The sequence below is a fragment of the Schistocerca piceifrons genome, chromosome 4 (genome assembly GCF_021461385.2).
Source record: "Schistocerca piceifrons isolate TAMUIC-IGC-003096 chromosome 4, iqSchPice1.1, whole genome shotgun sequence".
NCBI classification, from domain to species: Eukaryota; Metazoa; Arthropoda; class Insecta; order Orthoptera; family Acrididae; genus Schistocerca; species Schistocerca piceifrons.
In genome coordinates, this window is record NC_060141.1 from 237,477,661 (window position 1) to 237,491,315 (window position 13,655).

At 44.8% G+C, this 13,655-nt stretch overlaps 1 protein-coding gene across 1 annotated transcript in view; it reads right to left on the reverse strand.

The window, feature by feature from the left end:
• The window catches only part of LOC124795131 (protein 60A-like), a 157,645-nt gene that overhangs the window by 49,479 nt on the left and 94,511 nt on the right, over positions 1–13,655 (reverse strand). The window contains exon 2 of the mRNA XM_047259007.1: positions 4,634–4,805. Coding sequence (XP_047114963.1) covers positions 4,634–4,805 — 172 coding nt within the window. The remainder of the gene's footprint in view (positions 1–4,633; positions 4,806–13,655) is intronic.

A 13,655-nucleotide genomic window follows, 5' to 3' on the forward strand; every position in this document is an offset into this window, starting at 1 on the left:
CATGAAATTCATCCTGACAGAAGCGCCGGGCACGGTGGCCGAGTGGTTCTAGGCGCTTCAGTCCGGAACCGCGCGACTGCTACGGTCGCAGGTTCGAATCCTGCCTCGGGCATGGATGTGTGTGATGTCCTTAGGTTAGTTAGGTTTAAGTAGTTCTAAGTTCTAGGGGACTGATGACCTTAGATGTGAAGTCCCTTAGTGCTCAGAGCCACTTGAACCATTTTTCTGACAGAAAATTCTGCGAACCAATTGCAAACAGTCTTTTCCGAAGGTGATTGGTTACCGAAATTGTAGGAAGCGATTCGAGGCATTGTTGCAGTGTTAAGCATTTACCAATGCCATAAAGAATATCCAACGATAGCCAATACGAGAAATGTCCACTTTTTCAGAGCACTGTTCCTTTAAACGCTTGTTGTACAATGATGCGACAAAAGTCACGGGATACCTCCTAATATCGTGTTAGGCCTCCTATTGCCTAGCTTAGTATAGCAAGTCGACATGGCATGCACTCAAGTCGTTGGTCCCCTGAGGAAATATTGAGCCAAAGCCTCTGTAGCCGTCCTAATTGCGAAAGTGTTGTCAGTGCAGGATTTTGTGTACGAACTAACCTCTCGATTATGTATCATAAATGTTAGATGGGATTCACGTCGGGTGATCTGAGTCGACAGATCATTCGCTCGAATTGTTCAAAATGTTCTTCAAACCAATCGCGAACAATTGCGGCATGTGACATTGAGAAAATTCCATCGTTGTTTGGGAACATGAAGTCCATGTATGGCTGCAGACGGTCTCCAAGTTGGTTAAGTTGGACCAGAGGACCCAGACCATTCCACGTAAACATAGCCCACGCCTTTAGGGAGTGACCACCATCTTGGACAGTGGCCGGCCGCGGTGGTCTAGCGGTTCTAGGCGCTCAGTCCGGAACCGCGCGACTGCTACGGTCGCAGGTTCGAATCCTGCCTCGGGCATGGATGTGTGCGATGTCCTTAGGTTAGTTAGGTTTTAGTAGTTCTAAGTTCTAGGGGACTGATGACCACAGATGTTAAGTCCCATAGTGTTCAGAGCCATTTGAACCATTTGAATCTTGGACAGTGCCTTGTTGACAACTTGGGTCCATGGCTTCACCGGATCTGCGCATTAATAGAACCCTCCCATCAGCTCTTACCAAATGAAATCAGGAGTCATGTGACAAACCACGGTTTTCCATTCGTCCAACCGATAGGGTCACGAGCCACAGAACGGCGCTGAAGGCGATGTCGTGTTATTAGCAATGGCGCTCGCGTCCGTTGTCCGCTTTATTCTTTTTTCTGGTTCGCTTTAGGGCGCAAAAACAACTGAGATCATACGCGCCCACGTCGTAACCTTAGATAATCAAGAAGTGAAAGAACTTAAAAACGACGATGCGTAAAGCCCAATCGACGGAAAGAAAGCGAGTTAAGAATAAAGACTTCTCAGAGGAGAAAGGTCCAAAAAATACACTGTAGAGACAGCAGAGGTCCCGAACCAAAGATTAAATTCCTTTGGCATATTGCTAGGACGGATAAAAAGTAAAAACGAAGTCGACAGCCTGCGCGTCGTTCGCTAAAACAGCCGTTAACACAGACGGCAAACATACATTAGAACATAAGTTGTTAAAAAAAGAGCATTCGGTCAGGAAATGGCGAACCGTCAAAAGATGAAGACAATGAGCACAAAGTGGCGGGAGATCACCACTTAACAAATGGCGACGACTAAAACGATAATGCCCAATACTCAACCTAGCTAAAATGATCTCGCGGCTAGTGGGTCGGGATGAGATCGGCCAAGCCAGGGAAGAGTTTTAATTCCCTAAGGTTTACTCCCGTGAACAGAAGACCAATGGTGACGATAAAGTAACACCACCTGCCGAAAGGTGATAACACTGAGATCATCCGAAGGGATGGAAGAGCTAACAGACAGAGTTAGGAGGGCTGCAGCCTTGGTCGCAGCGCCAGCAGCCTCATTTGCCGTCAGACCGACGTGGCTAGGAACCCACATGAACACCACAGTAGCTCCCTCAACAGCGAGCAAGTGGAAGCTTTCTAGCACAAGTTGCGCCACGGGATTGACTGTGTACAGCACACAGAGGCTCTGAAGGACAATGAGAGAATCGGAGCAGATGACACAATTAAAAAGCCTGGGTCACCGGATGTACTGTGCGGCTGAAAGAGGGCGACGAGCCCTGCTGTAAATGTTGAGCTGTGTTCTGGAAGCCGATACCGAAACGGTCGTCTGTTTCCATAGCCATTAACGTCAAATTGGGCCGCACTATCCTAACGTATACGTTCGCCGAACGACACACACACACACACACACACACACACACACACACACACACACACACACACACACATTGGGCTAATCCCTTGATTTTCAAGTTCAGAATTCCAAATTCTCACAGTCTTCCCCCCCAGAACACAGTCAAATAGCACTGGTGACAATCCATCGCCCTGTCGCACACCTGTCTTTATTTCAAATGGTTGGGACAGTTCTCCCATGCACTTCACTTTGGAAGTCGTGCCTGTTGAAGTTTCTCTGATACTGTTTGCTAGTTTGTTTTTGACCACAAATTCTCTGACGATCCCATCTAGGATCTCTCTATCCAGCGAGTCAAATGCTTTTTTGAAGTCAATGAAAGAAACCACTATATTTTTGCCATTCAGCATTCTGTGCCGGATTATTGATTTCAAATTAAAAGTTTGTTCGGACAGGAGCAGCCTATCCGGAACCCACTCTAGTACTCTCCAAGTTGTCTATTGTTATTATTTATTATTATTATTATTATTATTATTACTGGAAATTATTACTTTATACTACACTACTGGCCATTAAAATTGCTACACCACGAAGATGACTTGCTACAGACACGAAATTTAACCGACAGGAAGAAGATGCTGTGATATGCAAATGATTGGCTTTTCAAAGCATTCACACAAGGTTGGCGCCGGTGGCGACATCTACAACGTGCTGACATGAGGAAAGTTTCCAACCGATTTCTTATAAACAAACAGCAGTTGACCGGCGTTGCCTGGTGAAATGTTGTTGTGATGCCTCGTGTAAGGAGGAGAAATGCGTACCATCACGTTTCCGACTTCGATGAAGCTCAGATTGTAGCCTATCGCGATTGCGGTTTATCGTATCGCAACATTGCTGCTCGCGTTGGTCGAGATCCAATGACTGTTAGCAGAATTTGGAATCGGTGGGTTCAGGAGGGTAATACGGAACGCCGTGCTGGATCCCAAGGGCCTCGTATCACTAGAAGTCGAGATGACAGGCATCTTATCCGCATGGCTGTAACGGATCGTGCAGCCACGTTTCGATCCCTGAATCAACAGATGTGGACGTTTGCAAGACAACAACCATCTGCACGAACAGTTCGACGACGTTTACAGCAGCATGGACTATCATCTCGGAGACCACGGCTGCGGTTACACTTGACGCTGCATCACAGACAGCAGCGCCTGCGATGGTGTAATCAACGACGAACCTGGGTGCACGAATGGTAAACGCCATTTTTTCGGATGAATCCGGGTTCTCTTTACAGCATCATGATGGTCGCATCCGTGTTTGGCGACATCGCGGTGAATACACATTGGAAGCGTGGATTCGTCATCGGCATACTGGCGTATCACCCGGCGTGATGGTATGGGGTTCCATTGGTTACACGTCTCGGTCACCTCTTGTTCGCATTGACGGCACTTCGAACAGTGGACGTTACATTTCAGATGTGTTACGACCCGTGGCTCTACCCTTCATTCAATCCCTGCGAAACCCTCATTTCGGCAGGATAATGCACGACCGCATGTTGCAGGTCCTGTACGGCCCTTTCTGGATACAGAAAATGTTCGACTGCTGCCCTGGCCAGCACATTCTCCAGATCTCTCACCAACTGAAAACGTCTGGTCAATGGTGGCCGAGCAACTGGCTCGTCACAATACGCCAGTCACTACCCTTTATGAACTGTGGTATAGTGTTGAAGCTGCATGGGCAGCTGTACCTGTACACGCCATCCAAGCTCTGTTTGATTCAATGCCCAGTCGAGTCAAGGCCGTTATTACGGCCAGAGGTGGTTGTTCTTGGTACTGATTTCTCAGGATCTATGCACCCAAATTGCGTGAAAATGTAATCACATGTCAGTTCTAGTATAATATATTTGTCCAATGAATACCCATTTATCATGAGCATTTCTTCTTGGTATAGCAATTTTAGTGGCCAGTAGTGTAATAATGCACATTATTCATTGAGTTTGTTATGTAATAACTACTTAAAATAATTCTTTATTCCTCCATTATTTTATCATCATTATTAGTGTTACCATTAGTATTATTGCTAATTATTATATTTATTAATAATGCAAAGCAGTGTAGTTATTATTATTATTGTTATGTAATGTTTTTGTATGTGCTGTTCCTGGTCAGATGTAAGAAAGTCCCTTAGGTCCTAATGTGGCAAAAGTGAATAAGCAATAAATAAATAAAAATGTCTGAGTTGCCATTGCTTTAACAGTAACAAATGACAATGTTTAAAGTAACAGTAACGCCACACCTGAGCAGCAGGTCGTGAACACAGTGACATGGCAGTACGCGGCAGAGCGGCGCTTGGCCGGGCTACTCACATCTTGTCGTCGCCGACCAGCTGGTAGGCGGTGAGGCTGAAGGAGGCGGCGGGCGCGGCGCGCGCCTGCTGGAACACCCGCAGCTCCGCCCCCAGGATGCGCTCCTGCAGCGGCACCTCCGACACGTCGAACGACAGCAGCCGGCCGCGCTCGTGCCGCACCCCGTGCTGCCCTGCGCACACACCCGACACTCCGTCACACCGTGCGGCGCTGCTGCGGCGCTTTCTAGCACCAGCGGCTTCAGCTAATGGGCGCGCATCCAAAAGCGACAAATAAGCACTGTACGCGTTCCACAGGGAACGATATTGCGCCCGATCTTGTATATTATATACAGGGTGGTCCATTGATAGTGACCGGGCCAAATATCTCAAGAAATAAGCGTCAAACGAAAAAACTACAAAGAACGAAACTCGTCTAGCTTGAAGGGGGAAACCATACGGCGCTATGGTCGGCCCGCTAGATGGCGCTGCCATAGGTCCAACGGATATCAACTGCGTTTTTTTAAAATAGGAACCCCCATTTTTTATTACATATTCGTGTAGTACGTAAAGAAATATGAATGTTTTAGTTGGACCACGTTTTTCGCTTTGTGATCGATGGCGCTGTAATAGACACAAACGGATAAGTACGTGGTGTCACGTAACATTCCGTCAGTGCGGACGGTATTTTCTTCGTGGTAAATTAGCCGTGTTAAAATAGACCGTTTACCAATTGCGGAAAAGGTCGATATCGTGTTGATGTATGGCTATTGTGATCAAAATCCCCAACGGCCGTCTGCTATGTATGCTGCTCGGTATCCTGGACGACATCATTCAAGTGTCCGGACCGTTCGCCGGACAGTTACGTTATTTAAGGAAACAGGAAGTTTTCAGCCACATGTGAAACTTCAACCACGACCTGCTAACAAATGATGATGCCCAAGTAGGTGTTTTAGCTGCTATCGCGGCTTATCCGCACATCAGCAGCAGACAAATTGCGCGAGAATCGGGAATCTCAAAAACGTCGGTGTTGAGAATGCTACATCAACATCGATTGTACCCGTACAATATTTCTATGCACCAAGAATTGCATGACACACAGTTTCAGTCAACCTCTTGTGTGTTTATTTCATAAACAAAACAAATGAACATCATACATGTAGTACAACACAACACGGTTAGGCCTACCTACGAACAGGGTACCTCGGTTTGACTGAGGGATTTGAGCTTCCACAAACGAGTGTAACAGTTTACACTGTAAACCATCTGCCGTAGCTACGAGGGGCGTTTGAAAAGTCCGTGCAAAGTCAGAGAAATGGCACCAGCGGCGCGTATCGAGGTCATGTTTAGTTAGTAGCATATTTGGAAAGAACGCATACCAAATTTCAGCCATATTGGTCTATTTCTTTGTGTTTGGCATTCGTGTGAATCAAGAAAGTCGAGTGATTGCCAAAAATGGACGAAGAAGAATTTCGTGTGCTGATTAAATATTACTTACTGAAAGGCAAATCCCCTTAGGGGACTAAACAAGTGACTGACCATGTGGGCACAAGTGATGCTGAACGTTCTGGACGCCCTGCGTATGTTACAACTCCAGAAACCATTGATAAAATCCATGATATGGTCATGGATGAGAGAAGAGTTAAGGTGCGTCAGACTGCTAGTGCTGTGGGCTACATAATACTTTGCATAAACTTTTGGACATGAGAAAGCTATCCGCAAGATGGGTTCCGCGATTGCTCACGCTTGACCAACAACGGAATCGTGTGAAGTGTTGCAAGGATGGTTTGCAGCTGTTCAGGAAGAATCTGCAGGACTTTAAACCTCGTTTCGTCAATGTGGATGAAACATGGATACATTACTATACTCCTGAGACCAAACAACAATCTAAACAAAGGTTTAAAAAGGGAGAATCTGCACCAAAAAAGGCGACGACCAGTTCTTCAGCCGGAAAGGTTACGGCGACTGTCTTTTGGGATTTGCAAGGGATAATCCTCATCGAATATCTGGAAAAGAGTAAGACTACTACAGGTGCATATTATTCATCGTTACTGGACCGTTTGAAAACCAAGCTGCAAGAGAAACGCCGGCGACTGGACCGCAAAAAAGTCCTTTTCCATCACGACAATGGACCAGCGCACACCTCAGCAGTTGTGGTCGCAAAATTAATGGAAACAGGATTCCAACTCGTTTCACATCCCGCCTATTCTCCAGACTTGGCTCCCTCAGACTACTATATGTTCCTCAATTTGAAGAAATGGCTGGCGGGACAAAGATTTTATTCAAACGAGGAGGTGATTGCAACAACTAATAGCTATTTTGCAGACTTGGACAGTTTCTATAATTCGAAAGGGATCAACAAATTAGAACAGCGTTACACGACGTGTATAAGTCTAAAAGGAGACTATGTCGAACAATAAAAAACGTTTACCTCAAACACGTAAGTATTTTTTATTTTTGCACTGACTTTTCAAACGCCCCTCGTAACTTGTGACTGAGCTGTCAGTTTAATTGAAGAGAAGAATATTTTATCATTATTAGCTGGACAAAGATATTTAAATGCTGATGTATTTATTGAAGTAGCAGAATGGAACTGCTTTTGCAATAAACCTATGGTCTGCCTAACTGGCAAATTGTAAACTGCTATAATCACTAGCTCTTATTGGCAAAGGTTTTTGCACTCTATCAACAGCTGTTGAAGAAATATTAATTGCTATTTCTGTGCAAGAAACAAAAAATGGTTCAAATGGCTCTAAGCACTATGGGACTTAACATCTGAGGTCATCAGTCCCCTAGACTTAGTACTACTTAAACCTAATTAACCGAAGGACATCACACACATCCATGCTCGAGGCAGGATTCGAACCTGCGACCGTAGCAGCAGCGTGGTTCCGGACTGAAGCGCCTAGAACCGCTCGACCACAGCGGCCGTCATCTGTGCAAGGAACAGAAATATGTCTTACTCATACAAAAGTTTTCTAGCCACTGTCTAACAATCTGCGTGGTGTCTGTTAGGTCGAAGTCGTGTCTCTCTACCACTTTCGCGCAACGACGCTCTGAGCGTGTTTTTTAGGGAATTGACTAGTTTGAACCTGGGACCTGTTGCTGGTAAGGAGACGCCAGACCACACATGACATGTAGGGTTCAGAAGAGTTCAGTGAGACTAGCGATGATATAATCAAATACTTAATGATTTCAGCGTCAACTCCACTGCACTCCCTGTAAAGAATCTGAATACTAACTAAATTTAGTGGAAGGGGCACAAGGCTTTCCTATTTTTAGTTAGCTGGTAAAATAACGTCGAAAATTTTTATTCTACTCACAAAACATTGTTTATAAATTGCACTATTGATAAAAGGAAATATTTTAATACAGGATGATAAAAACCAACAGCGTTCAACAAAAATGTGAACGAATATTCCCCGAATGGGTTTCCAAGTTCTACAATGGATCGAAGGTTGACCTAAGCCATATCACATCTATAATCTAGGTTTAAGTTTCATAAAAGAGAAAACTATCAAAATGATCTACAGTGACCCTCAATTATCTTTAATTACTTATTTAACTTGTCGTAAATTACAGTGGCTGCTGTGGCTTCTCAATAATTATATAACAGAAAAATCATCGCATTTCAAATTTTAACTTCTTGTAAGAAATGTGAACACCATGAGCTTTAATTGACGATCGACACTAGTATTTCACAAAAAGGGGATGTAACAGATGAGACTTCTGCAGTTCTGAGTGAAGGCTTATGCGCTCTCAGGCGTTCATTACCTTGTCGTTGGTTAGGCAGTGTCAGGGGGCGGCGGGCGGCGCAGCTCCACACACCGCGGCGTCTCGGAAGCAACTCTCTCTAATCTCTCCTTACTACAATTTACCGAAGTTGGTTTAAGAAAAGCTATCTGGCTGTGTTTTCAACTGACCAATCAGGGTCTCAATGTTAACCTTAAGCTCCACCAACAAAAATTCTGTCTATCCAATGAGAAACGTTATACTTTTCATGGTGGGGCAATGTTTTTAATGTCTGCTACGTAACAGAGATGCATATAGTCTCACGCTAAAACTTGCAGCTGGTGTGGCCCTTTTAGTGTTATCGTAAGACCTATACTGTTCTTCTGGAGGGCTCTATCTTTTAACATGGGCTGAGGGGTGCTTTTGGCGGTCGGCGGGCGATGTGGGTGTCCCTTATCGTAGGGCCTTCTAGCTGTCCCTTATCGTAGGGCCTTCTAGCTTACACGACTCTGCTCTCGCTTCTGTTCTCGTTTCTCCCCTCGGAATTGCGTCTGTTTCACGGTGGGAAGGTATGACATGCATTTAGGCGCTCTTGTGTTAGTCAGTGCTATTCCATTTGCTCACTCATTGATCGTATTACTTTGGTTAATTTAATGTCAGGATTTATTCGGAGCTATGTGACATACTGCCGGATGTCAGGGTTTTCATGAAAGGCGTTGGATTTGCCTGACACCTTACAACTGCGGGTCTCCAAAACATTCGAGTGAATTAAAGTTCCATCAGTAGTTCTTTCGCAGATTTTTCCATAAAGCATGTGATCGAGGTGAGTGCAATAAAATAGTTTCGGAAGTATCAAATGGGGTGGACAGGTTTTTGAAACATATCTAACGCAATAATATACTCCTTACCAGTTGACAGATATTCGGTAAGGAAAAAATGTTCACTCTTTATTAAGGACATTTCGAAGGTACCATAAAGTCACTTCATCTTTGTGATGAAATCAGAAGTTTTGATTTAAAGACGCCCTTCTTGTAAAACTACTGGCAGTCTTGACTACCAGCAGTTGAATGGGCTGTTAAAATCGATTCAGCCGTAACATGTAAATACAACAGAGAAAATACGTTAGCGGAAGTTGTGTACATGTAAAAGTAGTGTCTTGAGTACGGCGCTGAGGTCAGCTATACAGTGACGTGACAAGTCATGGGACACCTCCTAATATTGTGTCCGGCCTCCTTTTACCAGGAGTGCAGCAGCTCGACGTGACATGGACTCAACAAGTCGTTGGAAGCTCCCTGCAGAAATATTGATCCACGCTGCCTCTATAGCTGTCCACTACTGCGAAACTGTTGTCGGTGTTGGATTTTATGCTCGAACTGACCACTCGATTACTTCCCATAAATATTCGATGGGATTCATGTCGGGTGGTCTGGATGGCTAAATCATTCGCTCGAACTGTCCAGAGTGTTCTTCAAACTAATCACGAACAATCATGGCCTGGCGATATGAAGTCCACGAAAGGGCGCAAACGGACTCCAAGTAGCCGAACATAAACATTCCCAGTCAATGATCGGTTCAGCTGGATCAGACAACACAGTCCATTCCATATAAACACAGCCCATACCATTATGAAGCCACCACCACCTTGCACAATGCCTCATTTATAACTTGGGTCCATCGCTTCGGGGGGTCTGCGACACATGCGAACCCTACCATCTGGTCTTACCAACTGAAATCGGAGCTCGTCCGACCAGGCCACGGTTTTCTTGTCGTCTAAGGTCCAACCCAATATGGTCACGAGCCCAGGAGAGGCGCTGCAGGCGGTGTCGAGCTGTTCGCAAAGGCACTCGCGTCGCTCGTCTGCTGCCATAGCCTATTAACGCAGGATTTCTCCGCTCTGTCCTAAAAGGCTAGGCGCAAATTGAGAAGCGTATAGCACGTGTGACGTGACACTAGACTACAGCGCGACACGCACGTGACGCACGGGTCGCGCGGGTTCACGTTTGGCGATAAGCTAGCCATGTGTGCCTTGTGAGATGGAGTTCGAAAAACATTTGTCATGAAAGTAGATCTGCCTTTGTCAGCAGCACATTTCAACAAATTAAATATATCTAATCATAACACTCTTTTGGGATATTCCTACTTTCGTAATAAGTATCGAAGATTTTCTTCATTTGTGTAGCCTGTTGTTGTATAATTAGTTTATTAATGCTGATAATGTCCATGCAACAATTGAAATGCTTTTTCTCATCACGGCGAACCAATTAAAACATTGTTATTTGTGACTGTTTTTCGACTGTTTGTAGCTTGCGGTGGAAATATGTTGCTCACATGCATGTAGTACAGTGTGTCGTATTACATTATCACATCCATATCAGAGTAATCACAGTGAAACTTCTATATTTCAGATCTTGGACGCTTTTTACCAGATGCACAAAGGGATCACACCTGTGGAGATTATCCCTTTCTAAATTTTTGTAACAGATCGTACAGATACGCTAGCTTACTAGGCAGCGAGAAGATAACCTTGCTTTACTTTCCTGCCTTGATTCTTAATCACATAATTTTATAATATTCCTTGCTTCCTTATTCACTACCCTCTGTCCCTTCTTGCGATCTGAAAACATCGCGGAGCCATACGGTGCAATTCCAGTGGCCAATGGCTCATCAGTTACTGAAGTATACATTTTTCTTGACAGAAGAAATACAAAACAAAACTATGCACATATAAGTAACAGAAAAGTATAACGTGCTAACGATGAAAGCTGGAGCGTTTAAATGGCGAAAAACGAAATACTACCCAAAGGCAATAAAATTCAGTACACAGTAAGGCAAAATTTATCGTATGGGCAACATTACCACTGCTCATATGCGCCGTTCCGATGTGAGCCTTATGGCCGTGCCACTTTTCCGCTCCCCGCCTCAAATTTCCCACGGTGCTAGCGAGGCAAGCGCGACGCGCGGCGCGAGAAACTGTGCCTCAACCACAACGCCGCGCGACCTGGCGCAGGCGCGTGTCGCGTCCCAGTCGCGTCGCGTCGCTATTTTGCGCGGCCCTATTTGAACCTGTGATGTTACAAAAACACGCGCTGCGCTGCGTCGCGCCACACGTGCTATACGCGTCTCAATTTGCGCCTAGCCTAACGTTTACGTTCGTCGTGCGTCCCACATAGACTTCATTGGTTATGTCACAGCGTGTTGCTTGTCTGTTAGCACTGACAACTCTACGCAAACGCCTCTGTTGTCGGTCGTTAAGTGAAGGCCGTCGGCCGCTGCACTGTACACGGTGTAATACCTGAAATATCGTATCCTCGGCACACTCGTGACACCGTTGATCTCAGAACACTGAATTCCCTAACGATCCCGAAATGGAACGTCACAGGCGTTTAGCTCCAACTACCACTTCTTGTTCAAAGCATGTTAATTCCCGTAGTGCGGCCACAATCACGCCGAACACATTTCCACACGAATCACCTGAGTACGAATGACAACTCGCCAGTGCACTGGCCTTTCATACTTTCTACACACTATACTACCGTCACCTGTAAATGTGCATATCGCTATCCCATGACTGTTGTCACCTCCGTGTAATTCCTGCCGTCAGGCTGCTAATTCTGGTGACAGTTCAGTTCCGCGTCGCCAGCGCGGCATACTGGAATCCGCTCTGTAACTAGCTGGTACTGTGCCGGAAGAACTGGCAAAACTATACAGCGTAAAGAATCTCTTCCGTGCCACGCGAATTATCCTTGGTTATGTGAGCAAAGCGCTCAATATGGAAAAGCATGGCCACAAATTGCACAAGTCTGCGACATAAAAATTGTTTCGAACTTATTAAGTGATTTTTATAGTGTTTTTATTTCGGGAAAAAGCAGTGAAAAAATTCCATCACGTACAGTTATTTCACAAACTGCTTGTCTAGTTTTAGCTTTTTTCGATATTTCAGCACCCTAGTGAGTTTGAATTTTGGTTTTTAGGATCTCCATAAACTGTTATTTAGCCGTTTTTATACTAGAAATACATAAAATAAAGAGTAATTAGGAGAAACCAGAAGTATTTTCATGTCAGTGCCTGTCTGTCGCGCTGCCCATTCCCCCGCCATCACCAAGCAGTAAACTTCCGCTGTTGTCCTTCAGATCACAGTACCTCTTCATTCTGTGCTGTTCACTTCTTACATGTTTTAAAGTAGTGACTGTTTTCTTGTGTTGTGAAGTTGTTTTATGGACACTGGCTACCAGAGGATGTATGAACTCGTCAGATTGCTTCTACTACAATTGTGGTAACTATACCGTTAAAAACCAACAAAGAAACATTTCCGATTTTGTTGAAAAGGTATATTTCGCCTATTTTGGTATAAAGTTAGGCGATCAAGATAAGCCTTGGGCCCCACACAAAGTTTGTTGAGTGTGTGTTGAAGAACTGAGGCAATGGTTTCAACGTAAAAAGCAGTCCTTACGTTTTGGAATACCAATGGTTTGGAGGGAGCCCAAAAATCATAGTTATGACTGCTGGGCCCCACACAAAGTTTGTTGAGTGTGTGTTGAAGAACTGAGGCAATGGTTTCAACGTAAAAAGCAGTCCTTACGTTTTGGAATACCAATGGTTTGGAGGGAGCCCAAAAATCATAGTTATGACTGCTATTTTTGTTCTTGCAACGTACGAGATTTCAATTTCAAAAACAAAAAGGATACTTCTTCCCCTAACATTCAATCAGCCATTCGCCCTGTTCCTCATGGACTTGAAGTACCAATACCCTCTCCTCCAGATTCTTTGCATGATGTAGATGATCACGAGCCACTGGCTCAGCAAGGTGATAGTTAAGAAGACAGAGGTTGCTACGATCCTGGCACAACCGATCCCATTCCATTCTCACAATCTGAATTGAACGATTTAGTTAGAGACCTAGGCCTTTCTAAAGAATCGGCAGAGGTTTTAGGATCTAGATGGAAAGATAAACATATGTTGGCTCCGGATACATCCTTTTCTTGGTATCGATCGAGGGAAAAGGAGTTTGTATCTTTCTTCTCTCAAGAAGATGACCTGTTGTTTTGCAGTGATGTTCCTGGACATATGGCATGTTTCAAAATAGAATATGCTCATGATGAGTGGAGACTTTTTATTGATTCTTCAAAAAGAAGCCTTAAAGTAGTACTTCTACACAGAACGTGAAAGCATTATTATAAGGTCTTATGAGCTTGAAGAGAAATGGAAGTGTACCGGAAATGCCCGCATCTCGTGGTCGTGCGGTAGCGTTCTCGCTTCCCACGCCCGGGTTCCCGGGTTCGATTCCCGGCGGGGTCAGGGATTTTCTCTGCCTC